Source organism: Trichechus manatus, unplaced genomic scaffold, assembly GCF_000243295.1.
Source record: "Trichechus manatus latirostris isolate Lorelei unplaced genomic scaffold, TriManLat1.0 scaffold00024, whole genome shotgun sequence".
NCBI classification, from domain to species: Eukaryota; Metazoa; Chordata; class Mammalia; order Sirenia; family Trichechidae; genus Trichechus; species Trichechus manatus.
Window position 1 is genome coordinate 19,460,212 of NW_004443960.1, and position 26,706 is coordinate 19,486,917.

The 26,706-nt window shown below is 37.8% G+C and overlaps 1 protein-coding gene across 1 annotated transcript in view; it reads left to right on the top strand.

The window, feature by feature from the left end:
* Window positions 1–14,153: 14,153 nt before the first annotated feature.
* The window catches only part of LOC101344529 (ATP-binding cassette sub-family A member 3-like), a 233,463-nt gene continuing 220,910 nt past the window's right edge, over window positions 14,154–26,706 (top strand). The window contains exons 1-3 of the mRNA XM_004373452.2: window positions 14,154–14,219; window positions 14,523–14,775; window positions 26,096–26,220. Coding sequence (XP_004373509.1) covers window positions 14,160–14,219; window positions 14,523–14,775; window positions 26,096–26,220 — 438 coding nt within the window. The 5' untranslated portion in view covers window positions 14,154–14,159. The remainder of the gene's footprint in view (window positions 14,220–14,522; window positions 14,776–26,095; window positions 26,221–26,706) is intronic.

The window sequence follows — 26,706 nt, forward strand, 5'->3', positions numbered from 1 at the left end:
GAAACCTACTAGAGACAGGATTTTAATTTTTACAGATTTTCGTTGTATCATAGTGATTATAAACGAAGGTTTTGGAGGTGCAGTCAACCTTGGTTCTAGTCATTCTGCCATTTTTTTTGGCTATGCGAGTTAACATCTGTAATGTGGGAATAATTATCGTACCTATCTCATAGAGGTTTAGTGTTACATGAGATTAAACGTAAGGTGGTAAAATGCACAAGCCAATGGCTGTCCCTCCAAAAAGTGTGTGTTAGGACTGTGAAGAGCCCAAAGGAATTAGCATTGCTTAGAGTTTTGGTCAGTTTTTGAAAAGTAAGCAAACAAGGGAAAGGAGGAAAAGCACTATTTTAGTAGAAAAATAAGTTACACTTTTCCCTTGGTGAAAAGTGTAACTTGGTACTTTTCAGTGAAGGCGCTGAGGTAAAATTCTTGAGAGTGTAAACATAATAATCCAGACATTCGAGAAATGTAAAATGCTTTCATTCTCAGAGACTGCTTGATTTCTACTTTGAGAACAGTCTTAAACAGGTTGGCTTAATGATTTCAGTCTTGCCCCTGAGAAAGGAAAAATTAACTCGGACTGTAAAAAGCTGCCCTGCCATACATCAGAAATAAAAGGCACAAAGTCAGCTGAAAAGTTAACAGGAAACACTATTTCCAAGGACACACTGCTACTGTAAAGAGTCACAACAGCCCCTTTCTTTGAGTGGCTTCTGCTCTTTTACACACTGAGAAACTTCGTTCTATAAAATCAGACTATTAGAAACTTTGCTGTTTAATTTATATCAATAAGAATGAAGCATTCCAGTTTTGCCTGGAGAATCTAAATCACTTTGACACAGAAGCAGCTTGGATTTCCAGCCTAGGTGCAGAGCTTCAGATAAAGGGTTTCAGCACACAACATTCCACATCTGTTTTAACTTCATAATGTCCAAGCGAACAGGACTCTGGGTTCAAAGTCCAACTTGATGTTGACCCCTTTGCACACAGCCCTCCTTTGCCTGGAGCTTATCAAAACACTGCTTCATTTAAATCTCCCCTAAATCCCATAATAACTCTTGTTTTTGTTTGGTGAGACCCCTACAATTCCTGTGTTCTCCGTTATTGCAGTGGGGCCATAAACCTGAGTTTGAGATACCGCAGGCTTGTTCGTGGTGTTTTTAGGCTGAATGGGCAAGGATACTCCCCACTCCATCCCCAGAATGGAAAGTGAGCTTATTTAGTGCCAAGAGTTGGAGGGCACAGTGGCTTCCTGTCCTGACTGGCCACTACTGAGATGTCCTGGTCTTGGCCCACATGTGCTTGATCAGTCTCTTAAGAAAGATTTTCTGGGATCCAGTGTGCTCTCTCTGTCTTCTAGACCACTATGTGCTGCAACATCATGGTCTCCACACTACCTTCTACCCTTCTGCCCATTCTACCCTGAGGTATTGTGGTTGCTTAGAATTTCACCCAGGAAGCAAAGGTCAGACCTCATGAATCTATCATTGGGGCTGTGAAGGAGGTGGGAGGATAAAAGACTAAGTAAGCTTTGCTTTTCCTCATCTTGTATTATTCCAACTCTGTTGAGAAGGGACAAACGAAACTGAACCGGAAACTAATCCTGTGGGAAAGAGGATAAAAACAGTAGTTTAATTTGAAATGTAAAACTTTTCTAATTCCCAGAATCATCAGAAGGCACTTTTGCCACATTTTTGCATTGTGGAACTTTGTTTGAGTAGTTTTTGCTGTTTTAAACTTTGATCTGAGCCTTTTGAATGAGAAATAAACTCCTTTGTTGTATATTTTGCACTTATTTGTTATTGTTGTTAGTTGCTGTGGAGTTGGCTCCAACTCAGGGTGACCCAAGGAACAACAGAACAAAACGACTGCCCTGTCCTGTGTCATCTTCAGGACTGTTGGCACGCTTTAATCCATTTTTGCAGCCATTGTGCATTTTAAGTGCCTTCCAACCTAGAGGGCACGTCTTCCAGCACGGTATCAGACAAATTGTCTTGTGATCCATAGGGTTTTCATTGGCTGATTTTTAGAAGTAGATTGCCAGACCTTTGTTCCTACTCTGTCTTAGTCTGGAAGCTCTGCTGACACCCGTTCACCGTTGATGACCCTGCTGGTAAGTGCTTCAAGTCCACTTCACTTTCAACAAGCAAGGTTGTGTCATCTGCATATCGCAGGTTGTTATTGAGTCTTCCTCCAATCGTGATGCTGCATTCTTCTTCAGTAGTGCTTTGCTTATCTGGAGACTTTTTCTTTTGCATATAGATTTGGTAAATAGTTTTTCCCTCTCATTAAAGAATGTTGATGGAATCTGGATCAGGATCGTGTTATGTCTGTAGATCACTTTTGATGGTATTGACATTTTCTCAGTGTTAAGTTGTCCTATCCATGAGCATGGTATGTTTTTACATTTATGTAGGTCTCTTGGTTTCTTGCTGTAGTGTTTTGTAGTTTTCTTTGTATAAATCTTTATATCCCTGATTAGGTTTATTCCTAAGTATTTTATGGTAGAGGGGGTACCATTGTAAATGGTATTGTTTTCCTGATTTCCTTTTCAAAGTTCTTGTTGTTAGTGTAGGGGAATCTGACTGATTTTTGTATGTTCATTTCATACCCTGCCAATTTGCTGAATCCTTTTATTAGTTCCAGGAGCTTTCTTGTAGACTGTGGGATTTTCTATGTATAGGATTGTATCATCTGCAAATAGGGGTAATTTTACTTCTTCCTTACCAATTTGGATGCCTTTTATTTCCCTTTCTTATTGCTCTGGCTAGGACTTCCAGTACAATGTTAAATAAGATTGGTGATAAAGGGTATCCTTGTCTGGTTCCTGTTCTTAAGGGAAATGCTTTCAGCGTGTCTCCATTGAAAATAATGTTGACTGTTGGTTTTGTGTATATGCCCTTGATCATGTTGAGGAATTTCTCTTCTGTTCCTATTTTGCTGAGAGTTTTTATCAGGAATGTGTGCTGGATTTTATCAAATGCCTTTTCTGCATCAATTGATACGATCATGTGGTTCTTTTCCTTTGTTTTTTATTGGGAAAAAAAAAAACTGGACTCTTCTGGGTGTATCTACACAGTTATCTTGTGTCCTGTTGGGAATTCCATGAAGTTGCCTTCTGTGCTCCTCACCTGAGATTTCTGCTGTCTTTGTCTCAAGATGGCTATACTGTGCCAGGCAAGCTGGCAGGGCCCCTCCGCATCATCTCTTCTAGTACGCTGTTTCAGTCAGTTTCTTTTTCCAGTCAGTGTTTGATCTAGATCTTTATCCTTTCATTTGATGCTCAGTGTTCCATGACTGTCTTCTGTGTATGTTTCACTTGGTTTCTTGGGTCTTTCCTGTAAGGGGACGGCATGGTGTGTCTGACTAAGCAGCCAATTTGGCTGGAAGTTATCTTTATTATTCTTTATTTACAGATGTTTTTAGATTTTTGTTCTTTCTCCTTTGAAACAAGTTATTTGGAAGTGTGTGTGTTTTATTTAGAAAAATATAGGGTATTTTATTTATCTTTTTCATTACAGTCAGAACACGATCTGTCATCTCAATGAAACCCATTCTCTGAAATGTATTTAAGGCCTTAGTAGTTTATCAGTGCCTGTAAAGGTTCTATATAATTTTGAGAGAATGTTTATTTTCTAATTGTTGGTTGCAAGTTCTGTATATATCCTCTAGATCAAGCTAGTTTATTATATTCTTCTACTCGTATTAATCTTCATTTTTTGTATCTACTTTATCAATAATTGAAAAATACATTAAAAATTTCCCCTATGGTAGTAGAAATGTTGGTCCCTAATTTCCCCTACATTTGTTACCTTCATAGGATTTCTCTCCGGTGAGTGTTGTCACATGATTCTTAAGAGTTGAGATGCAAATGAAGCCTTTCCCACATACGTTACATTTATAAAGTTTCTCTCTAGTAAGAGTTCTCACATGAGTGCTTAGGTAAGAGTGACAACTGCAGGCTTTACTGCATTCCTTACACTGATATTTATTGCATCCAGTGTGAGATTTGATACGATAATTACGTGATGAGGGATCAATGAAAGATTTTCCACACTCACATCATTCAGAAGGATTCATTTCAATAGGGGTTCTTTTGAACACAGTGAAACTTGGCATACAGCTGAAGGCTTTTCCACACTGATTGCATTCATTACATTCGGACCTTACACCCAAGCAGAAGTGTGACCAAACATGGCTGCTGGCTCGTGGATGTGCACTTCTTCTTCCCATTTCTCCTACTGTTTCTAAAATCATTTTTTGCTTTCTCTGTCTCAAAGATAAGTTAATAGGTACGTACCAGTTTCAATTTGTTGTACATTTCTTGTGAATTAAAGTTTTTAACATAAGGTGATGATTCTCTATATCTCTGGCAATGCCCTTCTTATTAAACTCTACCTGATAGTGACTTAGCTGCTGAAGCTTTCTTTTGGTTAGTAATTTACTGAAACTTCTTTTGTCATTTTTTACCATTGTTCATTCTGTGCCCTTATGCTCATGTGCATGTCTTATAATCAGCATGTAGTTGGAGTTTTAAAATTCAGTCTTAATATATCTGCCTCAGTTTGCATTAATTGTGGTGTTTGTTGTTTATTTATTTGCCTTGAAGGTAATGTACATTTAAAATAAATCATTTTGACACTGTAGTAGCCTGGATCCTATCGGGAGATAGAAACCACACAGTAGATTAAATGGGGAAGTTTAATATAAAGAATTATCAACTATCATAAAAGAGTAACTCTCTGTGGTACCCTAGGCATAAAAAAGAGTACTCAAGGAAAGACAGACTCAGAAGGGGTTCAGATCTTGTTGGAGAAAGTGTGGTTTACCTACCTGAGAGCAGAAAATTTTGTTGGTTTAGCAAGGCTGGAGCTGACCGGTGTTGCTGGGCAAACAATAGGCAACACTCTGGAGTGCAGGGAAATGAAGACAGGTGGTCAGAAACCAGTGGCCTGGTTGTACAGTAGGAGTCCCAGGGTTGGGGGGGCAGAAGGCTTTCAGAGTATATTGATTTCCCGGAGGAGGGAATTGCAGAGGAAATGACTGCTCAACACGTGACACTGTGGGCCATAAGAAACTGTGTGTAGGCTGTATAAGGGCTTGCTGAGAGAGTTTTGGCAAGACCAGATGGATTTGAGACATGTTTGAGTGATAGGCTCAAAGGGGATTGTTAATAAATTTTATATGGGAATGAGCAGATGGGGGAATACATTAAATGTGAGCCTACTAGACCTTCGAGAGGGTTTTGACTGTATGAGACTGGAGCTTAGTTTGAATTTTGTTTCATTTTATCTATAATTTTTTTATAGAGTATCATTTGTACTTCCTGTTAAAATGTTTGTAAGGTATTATGGGTTGAATTGTGTCCTGGAAAAAAATACATTGAAGTCATAATCCCTCTCCCCCCGCCACCATACCTGTGAATGTGATCTTATTTGGAAATAGAGTTTTTTACGGATGTAATCAAGTTAAGATGAGGGTGGGTCCTAATTCAGTGACTGGTATCCTTATAAAAAGAGGGAAATTTGGACACAGATGTACATGAGGAGAATGCCATGTGATGTCAGAGGCAGAAATTGGAGTGATCCAGCTGCAGGCAAAGGAACACCAAGGATTTCTAGAAGCCAACCGAAGCTGTAAGAGGCAAGGAAAGATTCTCCCCCAGAGCCTTCAGAGAGATCATAGCCCTGCTGACAGCCTGATTTCAGACTTCTAGCCTCCAGAACTGTGAGAAAATAAATTTTTGAACTTTGTCTTAAGCCATCCACTTAGTGGTACTTCGTTGTGGCAACCCTAGGAAACTAGTGGATATAACTTTCTTATTAATCAGTTTTCGTAGTCTGTTACAGTAATACTGTTTATAATGTTGAACTGGAACAAACTACTCTGTCTGGATGGATTATTTTTAAATGAATTGGTACCATTTTATTTAGGAACTTTGTATCAGTGTTTAAATTAATCCGTGATTTTCTTTTTTTGCTCTATCATAGTTATACTACCCTTATAAAATTACTTAATTATCTTTTTAGTGTTAAGTCTCTGCCTAAGTGGCAGAGGCTAGGCTTGAATGCTAATCTGTCTTCATAGACTGGGTTTGTTTTTGTTTGTTTTGGCAGTACAAAGGTGTGTTTTTTTTTTGAGCATATCCTGTGCAGCAGGTACTGTGCAAGGAGCCATGGTATCACAGTGGTTAAACACTCAGCTGCTAATAGAAAGGTCAGCAGTTCAAATCCACCAGCTGCTTCATAGGAGAAAGATGTGTCCGTTTGCTTCCATAAAGATTACAGTCTTGGAAAACCTATGGGGCAGTTCTGCTCTGTCCTATAGGGTTACTATCAGTTGGAATTGACTCCACAGCAGTGGGTTTGGTATTTTTGGTTCAGGTACTATGCTTTTTTTTTTTTTTAAAACAGCTCTACTGGGATATAATTTACATACCAGAAAGCTTACCCATGTATTTAAAGTGTATAATTTAGTGGTTCTTAGTATATTTATAGAGTTATGCAACGATTGCCATAATTTAGTTTTAAAACATTTCCATTGTTCATTTAGCAGCTAAGTGCTTAACCATTATGCCACCAGGAGTCCTTACTGGCGATTTCAAAAAAAAAACAAACCTGTTGCTGTTGAATTGATTCTTACTCATAGTGACCCAATAGGACAGAGTAGAACTGCCCCCATAGAGTTTCCAAGGAGTGCCTGGTGGATTCGAACTGACAACCTTTTGGTTAGCAGCTGAACTCTTAACCACTATGCCACCAGGGATTCCATTGGCGACTTAGAGGTATATTATTTAATTTACACTTATTTGTGAATTACCCAAATTCCTTTCTATTGTTGATTTCTACTGTAATTTCATTGTGGTCAAAGAAAATACCTTGCATTATTTCAATCCTTTTAAAACATGATGCTCGTTTTATGGCCTAACATATATTCTATCCTGGGTATGTTCCGCCTGAACTCAAGAGTAATGTGTATTCTGCTGTTGGTGGTGGACTGTTCTATGTATGTGTTAGGTCAACTTGGTTTATAAATGTTGTCCACATATTCTATATCCTTTTTGATATTTTCCTAGTTGTTGTATCCATAATCGAAAGTTGGATATTGCAATCCAGAACTATAGTGTCGCTTATTTGTCCTTTCAGTTCTTTCACCTTTTGCTTCATTAATTTGGAGTTCTGTTGTTAAGTGCATATATGTTTATAATTATTATATCTTTCTGATGGAATGACTCACTTTATAAAATTTCCCTATTTATACTTAGTAATGGAGCCCTGGTGATGCAGTCGTTAAGAACTCAGCTGCTAAGCAAAAGATTGGAAATTCAATCCAGCAGCCACTTCTTGGAAACCCTATGGGATAGTTCTGCTCTGTCCTTTATGGTCGCTATGAGTCAGAACCAACTCAATGGCAATGATTTTTTTTTTTTTTATACTTAATAATACTTTTTGTCTTAAAGTTTGTTTTTCCTTTATTAACGTAGCTACTCCAGCTCTCTAATGGTTGCTATTTGTATGGTGTATCCTTCTCCATCCTTTACTTTCAACATAATTATATATTTGGAACTGAAATTTGTCTCCTGTAGACAGCATCGAGTTGGATCTTGTTTTTTTGTTTTGTTTTCCCTGTCTGACAATCACGGTCTTTTGATTATGTTAATCTACTCACATCTAATGTTATTGTATGGTTGGATTTATGCCTGCCATTTGTTTTAAATATATCTAATGACTACGTTGTTTTTCTGTTCCTTCTTTACTACTTATATTTATCATTACATACATAGTTACCTTTTCCTAAGCGTGTGTGTGTGTGTGTGTGTGTGTGTGTGTGTGTGTGTGTTTGAATTACGATCTGGTGTTACTGTTTTCAGCCTGAATAACCTTTAGTGTTTCTTGTAAGGCAGATCTGCTAGAAATGAACTCCTTCAGTGTCTTTTTTATTTTTTTTAATCTAGAAATGTCATTATGTTGCCTTCATTTTTTGAAAGATAGCTTTGCAGGATATAAGATTCTTGGCTCACATTTTTTAAAAATTTATTTCAGCACTTTGAATGTGTCATCCTAGTACCTTCTGGTCTTCATGATTTTTCATGACACATTAGCTGTTAATCTCATTGAGGTTCTCTTGTATGTGATGAGTTGTTTCTCTCTTGCTACTTTCAAGATTTTCCTTTAAAATGAAACAGGACCCATACCTCACACCATATACAAAAACTAATTCAAAATGGATCGAAGACCTAAATATAAAGCCCAAAACTAGAAAGTTCATAGAAGAAAAAGTAGGATCAATGCTAGATGCCCTAATACACAGCATTAACAGGATATAAACCATAACCAACAACACATAAACTCCAGAAGATGAGCTAGATAACTGGGATCTTCTAAAAATTAAACACTTGTGCTTATCAAAAGACTTCACTGAAAGAGTGAAAAGAGAACCTACAGACTGAGAAAAAATTTTAGGACATAACAAGTCAGACAAAGGGCTAATCTCTAAAATCTATAAGAAAATCCAGCACTTCTACAACAAAAAGACAAATAATCTAATTTAAAAATGGGCAAAGGAAATGAACAGGCACTTCACCAAAGAAGACATTCAAGCAGCCAACAGACACGTGAGGAAATGCTCGCGATCACTACCATTAGAGAAATGCAAATCAAAACCACAATGAGATACTATCTCACCCAAGCATTACTGGCACAAATCAAGAAAACTGGAAATAACAAATGTTGGATAGGCTGCGGGGAGATTGGAACTCTTATGCCCTGCTGGTGGGAATGCAAAATGATACAACCATTTTGGAAAATGATATGGTGCTTCCTTAGAAAGCTAGAAATAGAAGTAGCATATGATCCAGCAATCCTACTCCTAGGAATATATCCGAGAGCATTAAGAGCTGTCACATGAATAGACATATGCACACCCATGTTCATGGCAGCACTGTTCACAATAGCAAAAAGATGGAAACAACCTAGATGCCCATCAACTGATGAATGGATGAACAAACTATGGTACATACACACAATGGAATATTATGCAATGATAAAGAACAATGCTAAATCTGTGAAGCATCTCATAACATGGATGAAACTGGAGGACATTATGCTGAGTGAAATAAGTCAATCACAAAAGGACAAATATTGTATGAGACCAGTACTGTAAAAACTCTAAAAGGTTTACACACAAAAAGAAACAGTCTTTGATGGTTACGAGGGATGGGAGGTGTGGGAGGGGGAAATACTAAATAGACAATAGATAAGTGGTAACTTCGGTGAAAGATAAGACAGTGCACAGTACTGAGGAAGCCAGCACAACTTGTACAAGGAAAGGTCATGGACTCTCCATAGATACATCCAAACTCCCTGAGGGACCGAATCGCTGGGCGGATGGCTGTCAGGACCATGGTCTCAGGGAACATCTAGCTCAATTGGCATAACATAGTTCATAAAGAAAATGTTCTACATTCTACCTTGGTGAGTAGCGTCTGGGGTCTTAAAGGCCTGTGAGCAGCCATCTAAGATACTCCACTGGTCTCACCCCTTTGGGAGCAAGAGAGAATGAAGGAAACAAGATACAAAGGGAAAGATTAGTCCAAAGGACTAATGGACCACAGTTACCAGGGCCTCCACAAGACTGAGTCCAGTACAACTAGATGGCGCCTGGCTACCACCACTCACTGCTCTGACTGGGATCACAACAGAGGGTCCCAGACGGTGCTGTAGAAAAATGTAGAACAAAATTCTAACTCACAAAAAAAGATCAGACTTACTGGCCTGACAGAGACTGGAGAAACCCCGAGAGTATGGCCCTTGGACACCCTTTTAGCTCAGTAATGAAGTCACTCCCGGGGGTTCACCCTTCAGCCAAAGATTAGACAGCCCCATAAAACAAAATGAAACTAATGGGGCACAGCAGCCCAGGGACAAGGACTAGTAGGCAAGAGGGGACAGGAAAGTTGGTAATAGGGAACCCAAGGTGGAGAAGGGAGAGTATTGACATGTAGTGGGGTTGTTAACCATTGTCATAAAACAATATATGTACTAACTGGTTAATGAGAAACTAGTTGTTCTGTAAACCTTTATCTAAAGTACAATAAAAAAAAATTTTTTTTAAAGATTCTTCTTTATTTTTGACCTTTTATTCTTTATTTTTGATATATAACTATGATGTGTTTGGTATGGATCTCTTTGCGTTTAGCCTGCATGGAGTTCATTAATTTTAGATGTGTTAACATTTAACATCCAGTTTGAGGAGTTTTTTAATTATTTATTTTGTTGTTGCTGTTGAGAATATACACAAAAACATACTTAAGTTCAACAGTTTCCACATGTACAATTCAGTGACATTGATTACATTCTTCAAGTTGTGCAGCCATTCTCACCCTCCTTTTCTGAGTTGTTCCACCTGCATTAACATAAACTTACTGGCCCCTAAGTTTCCTATCCAGTCTTTCAAGTTGTTGTTGTCAGTTTGATCCCATATAGATAGATCTTGAAAGAGCACAGTGCTCAAGGCAGACATTCTTTCTAGTTAAGCTAAACTATTGTTTGGTTTTAAGAAGACTTCAGGGAATATTTTTTGTTTAAGGTGTATAGATTATCTCAGGACAGTAGTTTCCAGGGTCCATCCAGACTCCATGGCCATAAAGTCTGGGGTCTGGAGTCCATGAGAATTTGAAATTATGTTCTGCATTTTCCCAGTTTGGGGAGTTTTCAATTATTTCTTCGAATGATTTTACTGCCCCTTTTTTTCTCCCATTCACTCTGGTATCCTTATTTTGTTGTAACACTTAATGATGTCTGGTAGTTTTTTAGTCTGTTGGTGTTTCTTATTCTTTTTTTCTTTCTGTTCTTCACATTGCATAATCTCTATTGATCTTTCTTCAAAATCACTAATTTTCTTCTGCCAACTCACATCTACTCTTGAGCCTCTGAGAGTTTTTAATTTTGGTTATTGTAATTTTAAACTCCAGAATTTTCATTTGGTTTTTCTTCATAATTTATATCTCTTTATTAATATTCATTATTTGGTGAGTCATTCTTATCATACTGCCCGTTAACACACAGCTTACACTTAATACATGTAACCTTGTATACATTTGTACGTGGTTTCCTTTAATCCTATACATTCTCCTTTAGTTTAGTTCTAAAGTCACCTGTAGTTCCTTTTAGTTCCATATTTTCTGCATATAAACAGTGTAATAGTTGTTTTAAAGTCGTTCTCTGCTAAATTCAGCATCTGGGCTTCATCAAAGGCAGTTTGTTTTGCCCTTTTTTTTCCTTTTATATGGATTACAATTTCATGTCTTTACATGTCTCATAATTTTTTTGTTAATAATTGGACACTTTTGATGATATGTTTTAATAACTCTGGATACTTATCCACTCAGTTGAGTTGGGAATTTTAATTATAAAATTTTATTTATTTTGTTGTTGTTGAGAATATACATAGCAAAACACATACCAATTCAACAATTTCTAAGAGTACCATTTGCTGACATTGATTACATTCTTAGAATTGTGTAACCACTCACCCTCCTTTTGTGAGTTGTTTCCCCATTAACATAAATTCACTGCTCTCTAAGATTCCTGTCTAATCTTTCGAGTTGCTCTTGTCACTTTGATCCCATATACGTTGTTCTTAAAAGAGCATAATACTCAAGGCAGATATTTTTTACTAGTTAAGCTAAACTGTTGTTTGGTTTTAAGAAGACTTCAGGGGATATTTTTGGTTTAAGATTTAAGGATTATCTCAGGGCAGTAGTTTCAGGGATTTAGCCAACTTTCATGGCTTCAGAAAGTCTGGAGTCCATGAAAATTTTAAATTCTGTTCCTCATTTTCCCCCTTTTGATCAGGATTCTTCTATGGAATCTTTGATCAAAATGTTCATTAATGGTAGCCGACCGCCATCCAGTTCTGGTCTCATGGCAAAGGAGGCAGTTATTCATGGAGACAGTTAGCCACACGTTGCATTTCTTCCTCCTATTCCTGACTCTCCTTCTTCCTCTGTTGTTCAGGCAAATAGAGATGAATAGACGTGAATAGGAAGGCTTGCAAGCAGCCATCCAAGGCACAACAGTTGGTCTCTGTGCCTGGAACAATAGGGAAAGAAGGAGAGTCAGGAGTAGGAGGAGGATATGGGCATGTTTTACTGTTGGTTTTTTGTTTGGTCGTTGGCTTTTTTGTTCGGTGACTTGGGTGAAGTAATTCTGTAAATTTGGTTTCCTTGTAGTATGCAGCCTATGACATCTCTGCTCAAATATTTTATGCTTGTATATTAGATGTGCAATAAATATTATTGTAGTAATTCATGAATATTTTCGCATCAGCACTGTAAATGAGGTAGCTCCTCTGAGCATATCAGAAAATATTGATTGATAATCTTATTTTACAGTGATTTTTCATAATTTGTTTTTATGGTGGTGTTTTATTTATTACGTTTAACATCTTAATAAGTATCTTAGTGGAAACTTATAGGAAAAATCAGAGCTTATTCGCTTCCTTAAAAGGCTAGAAATAGAAATACCATATGATCCAGCAATCCCACTCTTTGGAATATATCCTAGAGAAATAAGAGCTGTCACACGAATAGATATATGCACACCCATGTTCATTGCATCACTGTTCACAAAAACAAAAAGATGGAAACAACCTTGGTGCCCATCAACGGATGAATAAACAAATTATGGTATATCCACACAATAGAATACTGTGCAATGATAAAGAACAACGATTAAGCTGTGAAACATCTTATAACATGGAGGAATCTGGAGGGCATTATGCTGAGTGAATTTAGTCAGTCACAGAAGGACAAATATTGTATAAGACCACTATTATAAGAATTCAAGAAAAGGTCTAAACGCAGAAGAAAATATTCTTTGATGGTTACGAGGGTGGGGAGGAAGGGAGAGGGTTATTGACTAACTAGATAGTAGACAAGAATTATCTTAGGTGAAGGAAAGGACAGAACACGCTACAGGGGAAGTCAGCACAACTGGACTAAACCAAAGCTAAGAAGTTTCCTGAATACAATCAAACAGTTTGAGGGACAGAGTAATAGGGGTGGGGGTCTGGGGACTATGCTTTCAGGGGACACCTAGGTCAATTGGCATAACAAAGATTATTAAGAAAATGTTCTGCATCCTACTTTGTTGAGTGGCATCTGGGGTCTTAAAAGCTTGCAAGCAGGCATCTAAGATGCATCAATTGGTCCCAACTACCCGGAGTAAAGGAGAATGAAGAACACCAAAGACACAAGGAAAGTATTAGCCCAAGAGACAGAAAGGGCCACATAAACCAGAGACTTCATCAGCCTGAGACCAGAAGAACTAGATGGTGCCCGGCTACCACCAGTGACTGGCCTGACAGGGAACACAACAGAGAGTCTCTGATGGAGCAGGAGAAAGGTAGGGTGCAGAACTCAAATTCTAGTAAAAAGACCAGACTTAATGGTCTGAGACTGGAGGAACCCCGGAAAGCATGGCCCCCGGATTCTCTGTCAGCCCAGAACTAAAACAATTTCGGAGGCCAACTCTTCAGACGGATTGGACTGGACTGTGGGACATGGAGTGATGCTCGTGAGGAGTGTGCCTCTTAGCTCAAGTAGATACAAGACACTAAATGGGCAGCTTCTGTCCGGAGGTGAGATGGGAAGGCAGAGAGGGTCAGGAGCTGGTTGAATGGACATGGGGAATCAGGGGTAGAAAGGAAGAGTGTGCTCTCACGGTATGGGGAGAGCAATTAGGGTCACATAACAATGTATGTATAAATTTTTGTATAAAAGGCTAACTTGAAATGTAAACTTTCACTTAAACTACAACAATAAACCAAAAACAGAGCCTATTTTCTTTATGACATCTTTACCTGGAAAAATGGAACCAAGTCTGACTGATATTTGTTTCTCTATTTTCTGGTGTTTTATGCATACTAGAAATTCATTAGCTATTAAGTAAATTAATAGAAAAATAGGAACAATCAAATTCTCAAATATTTCCTTTATTTCAAACATACAATCTTCCTTGCTATCAGTTTCTAAGATTGACTAAGGAGAAAAGTAGGAGAAAGAAGTAATTATTTTTTTTATTAAAGTCCATATTTTGTTAGGTAACTTAACATTAAAAAATGTTTCATCTCCCCTAGAGTTGACTCTTTGTAGAAGAATGGATTCGTTGGCATTCAACCAATTTGCAGTGCTTCTCTGGAAAAATGTTACCTTAAAGGTAGGTGAAGGCATTTATGGGAAATGCCCATTCATTGCATTTCAGTTTATCCTCGTTTTGTTTACTTATTTGTTTTGTACTTTTGAGAAATAAATACCATAGCTGTTGAGTGAATCAGCAGTATAGTATGAGCTGTAAGAAAGTGGGATGTGGAGTAGGAGTGGGGGAGACAGTCCAGGAAGCACTGTCTGTGCCAAGGTGAAATTGGCAGAAGCTTAATATAATAGAACTATCCAAATGCATTGAATGTATGCTCTTAAATTAATTAACACTATCTTTTTTTTTTCTCTCTCTCTCTTCTAGAGGAGGCAGTTTGTTAATTTAGTATTGGAAATTTCCCTAGTGTTGCTGTTTGGAATGATGCTTTTGATATCCCGTGCAGTTTTTAAATTAAAGGGTTCTGGACCTTACAATTACACTTCTCAATCCATCAGTACTCTGCCTTCTTTCCTCGAAAATCCAGATGTGTGGGAATTGATTTACGTGCCTTCTGATGTTGCCGTAGTAAAAGAGATAAGTGAGAACGTGAAGAGGAATCTAAACACCAGTATAAAAGGTTAGAAATCAAGGTTTTCTGTAAAGAAAAAAAATTATTAAATTGTTTTTAGAGAAGCTAAAACAATATTGAAAAAGAAGAATAAAATTGGAGGAAATCACACTCCTTGATGTTAAAGCGATATAACTGTAGTAGTTAAGAAAGTGCGGTATTGGCGGAGGGATAAACACGCACATTAATGAGGCATAATAGAGAACCCAGAAATGGACCTACGTAAATATGTTGAAATGTTTTTTGACAAAGGTGAAGAACAAATTGAAAAGAGGAAGGATAGTCTTTTCAACAAATGGGCTGTAATAATTGGATATCAGTAGCTAAAACAATGAAACTGGACCTTAATTTCCCAAATGTAAAAATGAACTCAAAATGATTCATAGATCTAAATGTAAAATGATAGAATATTTAGGAGAGAAAAATAGGATTTAGAGTTAATTGAAGAGCTCTTAGATATGACACCAAAAGCATGTTCCTAAGATTAAAAAATAGATAAACTGGACTTATGTAATATTAGTGTCATATTGTAATATTTAATACTGCTCTTGTTGCTATTGGGATTAAAATAAATGCATTCTGAATTTCTCACGGTCACTTAGAATTATTTTACCACTTGTGATGTCAAAACCATTCTAGTATATCAGTCCCTTTACATTTCTTCTTTATGTTGTAGTTTTTATAAATTATAAATTTCTATATAAATGGAAAATTTAACCAGCAAATGTTATAATTTCCATACATACTAAGAAAATTTAAGAAGAGAAAAATATTTACTAGATGGTCCTTGTATATTTAAGATATTAATCCTGTGGATATTGATATTTTAAATATATTTTCCCAATTTTTACCTATTAACTCTTCCTCATTGAATAGAAATTTTTAATATTGATGCAGTTAAATTCATTTAGTTTTCCCTTTTTGAGTCTTGCTTAAAAAATACTTCACTATCGGCTAAAAAGTCATCTCCTACATTTTATCTTTTTTAATTTTGTTGTTGAGAATATACACAGCAAAACATGAGCAATTCAACCATTTCTACATGTACAGTTAACTGACATTGATTACATTCTTTGAGTTAGGTAACCATTCTCACCCTCCTTTTCTAAGTTTTTCCTCTCCCGTTAACATAAACTCACTGCCTGCTAGGGGTCTGCATTTTATCTTATTAGCTTTATAGTTTTGCTTTTCACATCTTAGCCTTTAATTCATACAGTTTATTTTTATGAATGATATGGGGAACCAACTTTATTTGACCTGATACCATTTTTTTAATCATGATCTATAATGATATTTCCATCATAAACTAAGTTTTCATAACATGGGTCCAATTATGCCCTCTGTGCTTCGTTTTCCTTGTCCTCCAGCATGGTCTTATTTTTAAATGATATGGCTTTGTGCTACAGTAATATTCCTATTATATGATGTGATTAAGACAAATAATTCATTGGTTGAATTGAAAAAGTCCCTTAAAATGAGGAATCATTAAGAAATAATACACAAATATCATTACAAAAACAAGTTTTTTTCAGCAGTCTTTTGAATTTTTCTTAAGATGAGTGTACTGATTGGAGTTCTGCATCCTCTTGGATAAACGTCAGCCCAGTTTTGACTTGGAACAAGGACTTAAAGGCACTTCCAAAGCAGTCTGAGTGCAAAATCTTTCTGTATTTTTTTAATCTTCCATTAATTTTTTAATGAGTCACTGTTATCACATTTTTTCTAAGCATTTAACCTACATTTAATGGAAACAATGTATTTTTCTTTGGCACTCTTATTTTTCCAATTCATATAAAAGTTAATTAAATTACATAAATATGAGTACAGGCATTCCCTGGGTTACGAACGAGATCCATTCCTAAGTCTGTCTTTAAGTCGAATTTGTAGGTAAGTCAGAACAGGTACATATGATTCTTATTTAACATCAGTTAGTCAAATGTTTGTCGTAGTGTATAGTATATATTTTACCTTTCTATGCGTATAAAATACTTAAGAAGCACTTCCAAATACAGTAAAACATCTTAAACATAATAATACTGTATGTAATCATACAGTAATAAAATAACTACATATGGTACTGTACTGAAGAGAAAGAATGTAAGTATACAGTACTATTAAAAAAATCAAACAATTCTTAAAACAGTTTAGATAGGAAGAAAAAGATCGTGATTAAAGGTTAACACTCTGGTTCTGTCGATGTCGTGCGTACCGGAAGGGGCATTTGTGAGGTAACATTATGATAACGTTAATAATTGGATGATTTAGGAGGAGATGATGGAGAGATGACTACTGTTGAAGATGATGAGCCTGATGTTGGAGAGAATGGACTTGGTACTGGAGAGTCAGGGTTTGATTCTGCTGCTGGAGAGGGGGTGTTTACTACTGGAGTTAATTTCTTGAAGTAGACATCAAGGGAAGTTTGTACAGAGCTTTTCTTTTTCTCATCATAAATGGCCTTGGAGAAGCTGAGACCCTTAGTACCTGTACAGTAAGGTGAACCTCTCTGTATTAGGATCTTGCTTCACTAACTTTGCCATCCTGCTTCAATGAGATGAAAGGCTTCAGATAACCCTTTTATCAAAACTTTTTCGGTTCTGGAGTTTTTAGGTCCCAGTCTTCTTCCTCAAATGCTACCCTAGTTCCGTAACGTCTTCATTGGTTAGTTCTTCGGCTTGGGAGTCGAGTAACTCTAGACATCGCTTACACTGATGTCTAACTGCAGCTGATTAGCAGTATCAACCACAGCTTGCCTGGCTTCCGAGATGTTGTCAGCTGTAAACCTCTGAAAACCATGTGCAAATTGGGGGCACAGTTTGTGCCACACTTCTTTCATATTTTACTGCTTCATTTCATCCCAAGAATCAGCAGTATTTTTTTATGACATCATAGATGTTGTAATTCCTCCAGAACTCCCTTAAGCTCATTACATCATCTTGGATAGCCCTGACTGCTTATGAGAAGGTCTACCATAAATAATAGGCCTTAAAGGAGGCTATGACTCCCTATCTATTGGCTGAAGCAGTGATGTGGTGTTAGAAAGTAAAAATATGACCTTTACATTGGGGTAAAGGTCATCTGAAGTGCCTGGATGTCCAGGTGTGTTGTCAAGCACAAGGAGAATCTTGAAAGGAATTTTCTTGAGCAAACAATAATGTTCAACAGCAGGGACAAAATAGTTCAAGAACCAATCTTAAAAGATGGCATTTGTAACCCAAGCCTTTGCATTTCCCTTCCAAATAATAAGAAGAAATGCCTTAATGATAGTGCCCTCAGATTTAGGGAGCAATGCATAAGCAAAGTCTTGAGCTTGAAATTCCTGGATGCTTTACCCCCAAGCAGTAACGTTAAGCCGAGCACTGGTGGTGCAGTGATTAAGAGCTTGGCTGCTACGAAAAGGCTGGAAGTTTGAATCCACCAGCCACTCCTTGAAAACCTTATGGGACAGTTCTGCTCTGTCCTATAGTGTTGGTAGGAGTTGGAATCGACTTGATGACAGTGGGTTCCTTTTTTATCCTTCAGTGCCTTATGCCCTGGTGCACTTCTTCCTCTTTCAAAATATAGATCCTTTTAGGCATTTTTTTCCCAAAATAAGTCAGTCTCATCTACATTAAATATTTGATCCGGCAAATAACCTCCTTCCTCAATGATTTTTTTCAACATTTCAGGAAAATCACTTGTAGCACTTACATTGGCACTTGCTGCTTCACTTTGCACTTTAATATTATGTAAATTTGTCCTCACTTTGAAACGATTGAACCAACCCCTACTCATAACAAATTCTTCATCACAATCACCTTCACTGGGTGCGCATGCAGCTTTTAAATCATTGAAAAGGCTTCGAGCCTTTCCTTGCACTAAAATAAGGATAATGGGCATCTTATACTGATTTTGATGATCTAACCAAATTATTAATAGCCTTTCCATTTTCGTAATTAAACCACTGCATTGCCTAGTAATAATTGTAGCTTTCATCAGCGCAGAGCCATTCACGTGCTTCGTTATTCTAACTTAATCTTTTAAAATCGTTCCTATCGTTGACTGACTGTAGCCTGATGCTTTTCCAATGACTGATGGCTTTTCACCTCTTTCCGATCACTTTATTATTGCCACGTTATTTTCAGTCGTGATTGTTTTCCTTTTCTTTGATGTATCACTAGCACTTGCATCAGATTTATGCTTTGGAGGCATGGTTACAAGGGTAAATAAGAGGAAAATTTAAGCCAAATACAATCTTACATACTCAACACAGTGTTCACGACAACTTGATCTGACTTAAAAAGGAGGACAGCAGTATTCTTCCTCAGGCTGAAACTTGAGAAAGCTCAAACTGCGGAAGCCACACGGTGTTTTCATGAGCGTCACAAAGTAGTGCGTGCTTTCGTTATTCCGAATCATTGTATTTAACTCATTTTTAATACACTAGGCTTTATGGCAGTCCATTCTTAAGTACAAGCTGTCCATCAGTCGGATATTCTTAACCCCGGTGACTTATTGTATTACTGATATAACAAATGTGTCCACATAAGTGACTTTTGGTAAGTATAGAACTCTGTAAGTATGAGCAGAAATGCATAGCCACCCTAATGCAGGCATTCTGAGTGCTGTGACATCAGATAAATTGGAGAATATCAACCAATCTGGGAAGTCTTCTAAGGGGTGTCAGTTAATTGGAAGATGGTTAAGGGACGTTCTGTTGGAGGTTTTATTAGTGCATGTCTCCCCTTTTTGCTTTTTTTTCCCCCTCCAAAACTGCCTTAACCTTTAATGAATCTTTATTTTTCCACAGAAGTTATGCAGTTCATCAGATCACCCTTCCTAATGTTTTGCTGTTTTTTTCTTTTTTCAAGATGCATTTATAGATTACTTTGGGGAGAATTGATACAACGCTAAGCCACTTATTCACTGGACTTGTTATATCTCTCCATGTATTCTTTTCTGTCTTTTTATAGAGTTAGAACTTATTCTGTGAAGGTTTTGTGCATTCTTTGTTTAAATAATTCCTAGAGAATGTATAGTTGTTGGTGGAGTTACAAATGCTAAGTGTGTTTCATTTATATTTAAAATTAAATTTTTATTGTAGAGTAAAGCTAATAAATTTACATGATTATTTACACCTGGAAATCTTGCTGAACTATTAGTTCTAATGGTTGATTCTCTTGGGTTTTCCACAATATTAGCAAATAATGCCACATTTGTACCTTCTAATCAGGGAGCCATTGTTGTTGTTAGGTGCCGCAAAGTATGTCCTGACTCAGAGCCACCCCATGTGCATCATCCTCACAGTCGTTGCTTTGTTGGAGCCCGTAGTTGCAGCCACTGTGTCAGTCCTTCTCATTGAAGGTCTTCCTCTTTTTCCCTGACCCTCTAGCTTACCAAGCATGATGTCCTTCTCCAGGGACTGGTCGCTTCTGATAACTTGTCCAAAGTACGTGACAGAAAGTCTCGCCATCCTCACTTCTAAGGAGCATTCTGGCTGTACTTCTTCCAAGACACAGATTTGTTCGTTCTGGCAGTCCATAGTATATTCAGTATTCTCCACCAACTCCATAATTCAAAGGCATTAATTCTTCAATCTTTCTTGTTCATTGTCCAGCTTTCGCGTGCATATGAGGCAATTGAAAATACCATGGCTTGGGTCAGGTGCACCTTAGTCCTCAAAGTGACATCTTTGCTTTTTAACACTTTAAAGAAGTCTTTTGGAGCAGATTTGCCCAATGCAGTACGTCATTTTATACATCAAGTGACGTATCAGGGAGCTAGGAATTGTGTATTTATTGAAAGTTTAACAAAAGTTAACCTGTAAACTCATATAAATCTGGTCCATTTTTATGCAGGAGGTTTTTGTTTTGTTTAGTCATATCGATTTCTTTAATGGTTATTGGTCTATTCAAGTTTTCTGTTTCCTCCTGTGTCAATTTTGGCTTTTTTTAAAAAATCAAATCTATCATTCTCATCTAGGTTTTCAAATTTATTGTTGAAATGTTTGTCATATTGTTTTGATTTAAAATTTTCTGTTATTTGTCACAATATTGTGCTGTTGTAAAAATTGTGTTATTTTTCAGGGGTCACAATAGAAGGTCCCAAACAGCTGGAGAAAAATACAGAACAAAATTCTGACTCACACACACACACACAAAAGACTACACTTACTTGGTCTGACAGATTGGAGAAACCCTGAGAGTATGGCCCCCGGACACCCTTATAGCTCAGTAATGAAGCCATTCCTGAGATTCACCCTTCAGCCAAAGATTAGACAGGCCCATAAAACAAAATGAGACTAAATGGGCACACCAGCCGAGGAGCAAGGACGAGAAGGCAGGAGGGGACAGGAAAGCTGGTAATGGGTAACCCAGGGTCAAGAAGGGGAGAGTGTTAACATGTCGTGGGGTTGACAACCAGTGTCACAAAACAATATATGTATTAATTATTTAATTAGAAACTAGTTTGTTCTGTAAACCTTCATGTAAAGTACAATAGAAAAAGAATATACACAAAGAAAATTGTGTGATTTTTAGTAATTTACTCTTTTTATATATTTTATTTGTATAATCTCTTGATTCTTGGTAAATCTAGACAATAGTTCCTCTATTATTTTTGTAGAACTGGTTTTTGGTTTTATTAAGTACCTCTATTTTTGTTTGTTTTCATTAATTTCTGCTCTGTATTACCTTTTTCTTCTAATTAAAATTGGCTTACTCTGCCATTTTGAGCTTCTTGAGTTTCATACTTAGCCCATTTACTGCCAATCTTTTTTAAAAAATTTGTGATAGAATATATGTAACAAAAAAATTGCCGTTTTAACCATTTTAAGTGTACAATTCAGAGAAATTAATTACATTCACCATGTTACGCCACTGTCATTACTATCCATTTCCAAAAGTTTTCATCACCCCTAACAGAAACTCAGTATGCTTTAAGCAGTAACTCTCCCTTACCCTCTCCCCACGGCCTTTGGTAACCACTGATAAACATTCGTCTCTATTTGCTTATTCTAGATATTTCATATAGGTAGGATCATACAATATTTAGCCTTTTGTGTCTGGCTTATTCCACTTAGCATAATGTTTTCAAGGTTCATCCACGTCGTAGCATGTATCAGAACTTTATTTCACTTTATGGCTGAGCAGTATTCCATTGCATGGATGTGGTGCAATGAGTTCCTTTATGCACTCTTTTTACCTTGGTTTTTAGAAAAACAGCTTCAGAGATTTTTTTCTTCCTTAGCCCTGAGGACTTGTTCCCTTTGTCCTCGGTCATTGGAGAAGCAACTGGGGGAGCCGGGGTGTAGGGGTGGAATTACAGGCTTTTTTCTACCTCAGAGGGTTTGTTACTTTTGCTTAGGGGGTTTCCTGAGTTAATGGACATTTCTTGGGTAAGCTATAAACAACTTGATGGTTTGATACTTTTGTTTGGTACTTAATAAGACATCAGTTAATTGACATCTCATGGCAAATTGAGGATTGGTTGAACTCTGGTCTGGTGAGGGAGGCCCCACCTTATTACTGATGAGGATCAGGGTATATAAATGGTTGAAATGCAGAAGTTTTAGAGGCCTCCTGGTTGAGAAATGCTGGCTAAGAGCTAGGCTGGCAGGGAAGCAGAGCCACATAGGAACCAGGTGGTCCTGAGGCTGCTACACTGGCTGTGAGCTGGACCAGTTAGCAGTGGAAAGCCAGTGGTGGAGAGGCCTCATGGCTGAAAGAAGCCAAGAGAGTTGAGCATCTGCTATACTGGCTGTGAGCTGGGCCAGTTAGCAGCAAATGTGCCAACAGCAGAGAGTCAGCAGCAGAGAGGCCTGATGGCAAGAGCAGCTAGGAGAGCTGAGAAGGCTGCTACACTTGCTTTGAGCCAGGCCAGTTGGCAACGGAGAGTCTGGACGGTGGAGAATCCCGGTGGTGGAGAGGCCTGTTGGCGGTAAGGCCCAACAGTACAGAGGCCACACGGTGAAGATGGCCTGACGTCAGAGAACTGTCTGAGGTCGTGATCAAGAACTGCACCAGCAGGGAGCATTTTTGCTCCAAAGGATATCCTGCAAGAAAGCTACCCTAATTGACCAATTGCATTCTGAGTTGTATCCTGTTACTTCCAAGTTGATCCTGATCCTGAGTTATACCGTTACTTTCAAGTTGCATCCTATTTTGAGTTGTCTCCTGAGTTATATCCTAGTAAAACACTTAACTGTAACTACAGTTTGTGAGTTCTGTGAGACATTGCAGCAAATTACCAAACTCAACTGGGGAAAAAAGAGTGCTGAGGGGAGAGGGAGTAGCTAGTGTCAGAGGTGATGGACTGGCACAGCAGCTTGGAGAAGTTGGAACTGGGATATATTTCACCTCTACCTCATAAGAACAAGATTTGTGCTGATTCTTTTTCATGCATTTATTCGTTTAACGGATATACCACATTGTTTATTCATTATTAATGAACATTTAGGTTGTTTTCACTTTTGGGCTGTTGTGAATAATGCTGCAGTGAACATTGGTGTACAAGTGCTTGTTAGAATCCCTGATTTCAAGTGTTTTTGGTATGTACCTGGGAGTGAAATATGTAATATGGTAATTCTCTGTTTAACTTTTGAGGGACCACCAAAGAGTTTTCCACATCAGCTGTTCCATTTTACATTCCTGCTAGCATGCAGGAGGGTTCCAAGTTCTCCACATCCTCACCCACCCTTGTTACATTCCATTTTTGTATTTTTATAATAGTGGGTATGAGGTGGTATATCATTGTGGTTTTGATTTGCATGAATCTAATGACTAACGATATTGAGCATCTTTCATGTGCTTATTGGCCATTTGTATATCTTCTTTGGAGAAATGGTGTCTTAGGTTGGGTTCTCTAGAGAAACAACCAGTTAAGCATATAAATATATATATTCAGAGAGATTTATATCAAGGAAATGGCTCACATGATTGTAGAGGCTAGAACGCCCTAAGTCTGTGGGTCAGGCTAGAGGCTTTTCCTGATTCATATAGTCACAAGGGGCTAACAAACCTAAGATTGGCAGGTCAGACAGCAGGGCTCTTGCTCACAGGCCACAAAGACCAACGAATCCCAAGATTGGCAGGCAGGACGGCAGGTAGCTGCTAGCTCATGTCCCAAGAACCGGAGGTCAGACGAACAGGAGCCAGCTGCAGGATCCAGAGTGAGCAAAAGCCTGTGAGTCTTGACAGAAAGTCCACCTATATTGGATGCAGGCCATATCCCCAAGGAAACTCCTTTTCAACTGATCGGCTGCTCACAGAAGATCCCATCATGGAGGTGATTATGTTATATCAGATATCATCATGGAAGTGATCATGTCATCATATAACTGTCAAATTATGTCATAAGTGCCAAACCCCTGAGAATCATGGCCCAGCCAAGTTGACACACAACCTTAATGATCACAAATGTCTGCTTTAAAATCCTTACTATTTTCTTAATTGGATTTTTAAAAATTTTTTGTTGTTCAGTTTTAGGAGTTCTTTATATATTCTGGATATTAAATCCTTATATATAGTTTCCAAATATCTTTTCATTTTCTTAATAATGTCTCTTAATGCACTAAAGTTTCCTCAGGGTTTGCTGCTGTTTTGTTTTGATTGTTGAAGACTGTAGTAGCCTATTGTTTGTTGAGGGAAGCAATTGTCCATTGATTTAGTGACTTTTCCAAACTATTTTTGCAAAGACTGGATTCTTTGTGTGTTTTCTGAAGACTCTGTTCCATTAGCTTGTGTTCAGCTGGTATTCTGATAGACATTTCCTTGATCTCCAAGAGTTAAAGAGGAAGAAAAGAAATAAATGAAAAATAGAAAATTGCCTACCTTTTTAAGTCTTTGCAGATTGGCTCAGTGCTAGGGCACTCCATCAACACTTATCCAAACTTACATTGAGAATAAAGATCAGCCCAAGTGAAAATTTAGGATTTTCTCAGGCCTTTTTGAGTATGTGTCTTCCCCTACTTAGAATCTTTATGACTTTTGAGATTCCCTGGTAAACATGGGCACTTATGAATGCTCTAATTTTCCAAAGACTGTCTTTCTCTCTCTCCTTTTTCTCTTTCTCTCCGACTTTTTCCTTGGTCTTAGGCATTTTATTGTATGTCTCAGTTGCTCTTTTGTGGCCTCAGGTGGCTGTTGGCTTTTAGGTTGCCTTACAGTGTTTCATGCTATGCCTGCTACTTTTCAGCCCTGCATTACTTCTAAGATGGAGGAAACAGAGATGAGTGCTTTGCTTCAGTCCTTTAGGGAGCTTACAGACATGTTAGAACAGAAAAACACAGTAATTTGTGAATCAGGTCTGCTCTGCTACCTCCAGAGTCAGGGACCAGGATCCCAAGCTGTGAACATGGTCTGACACTTCAAGCCGGCTGACTTTTGGGGATGGGAGTGGGGTTTGGACCAGTAACAACAAGCCACAAAATTCTCCTACCATTTGAAGTTGTCTTTTTCTTGATTCAACATTTGCTTGGTTGCTGTGTACAGGGGTGGATTATCTAATAGGCAAGATAAACACAGTGCTTATCTTGCTTACCAGATCATTTGTAGTGAACAATTTCACATTTTATCACCACATCAAAGATTTTGCTTCTAGGTATGGCTGTCATCTGTCTCTCTCCCAACCGCACAGCACCTTCTTACAGAATCAAAGCCTCTTTTCAAATTTATACTCCTTGACAGGTACAGATCACCCAGTAAGCAAGGTAAGCACAAGCTTACTTGTGCTTACTAATCTGTAGTGCCCAATTTCACATGGCTTTCCCCAGTGATGTGGTGAATGACTCGTGTGAAATTGGCCACTACAGATTAGTAAGTGAGCACAAGTAAGCCCGTGCTTACCTTGCTTGTAATCTGTCCTTGGTTGTGTATTTTTGACTATTTTCCAGAGTTCTGAAAAGCTTTGTTCTTACAGTTTCTGCTTGTTTATCAGTGTTCCTGTGGGGAAATGTAGTTGTGGAGCTTCTTACTTCATCTCCTTGGTGACGTCACTCCAGCCTCATCTGTCTTTTGATTATAGCCATCTTAGTGGGTATGAAGTGTGGCAATTGTAATTTTAAATCTCATAGTAATTTTTATGTGCATTTCCCTGATGACTAATGTCCTATTTTTTACATATAGTTTTTGTGACGGTTAGTTATTATTTAAAATTGTAGTAAAGCTTTATAATACACCTAAAATTGTTTCATACATCAAATATCTATTAGTGGTGATGCCAATATTTTAGAAACAGTGTTTTGAAATTTATAATATTTGGATAGACTTTTGTCTATCTAAAGTAGTATCTCACCTGTCAGATAGGAAGGATTATCAGATTTTTTATTTATGTGGGCAATTTTATGTCTCTACAGTTCGAGGCTTTTCTTCAGAAACTGATTTTGAGAACTATGTTAAGTATGACGACAGCTCTGACAAAGTACTGGCTGCCATTGTTTTTGAAGACTTCAAAAACAGCGGTGACCCCCTGCCACTTCAGGTGAGAAAATTATATTGAGAGGTCTTAAAATTGTACTTACAGTTTTTAGGATTTTAATGAATTACGTATTACAGTAACCCTGGAGTGCAATGGTTTTCTCTTTATATATGGCCTTTCTGGCCTTAGGTTTATAATTCTGCCAGAAAAAACTGGTTAGGCCACAGCCTGCCCTGTAATTGGTCTATCTTACACACATTGCAGGAATTGGTCAGTTTACTACGCAAGGAGGGTGCGTAAAACCACCCAGTATGGATTACCTTGCAGAGATTGGTTTGTAGCCTGGCTGGGAGGGCTGTGCCTTGAAATTGAATATAAAGATCAATCCTACAGAGGTTGAGGGAGACCTCACTACCATCAAGAATAGCCTGGAGGAGACTCCGGCAACATGGCGGTCTAGGCAGAAGCACCACGCCGTCCCTCCACAACAAAGATCCGAAAAACTAAGCCAAACAGAGAATCAACAATCCTGAAACCCTAGAACATCAA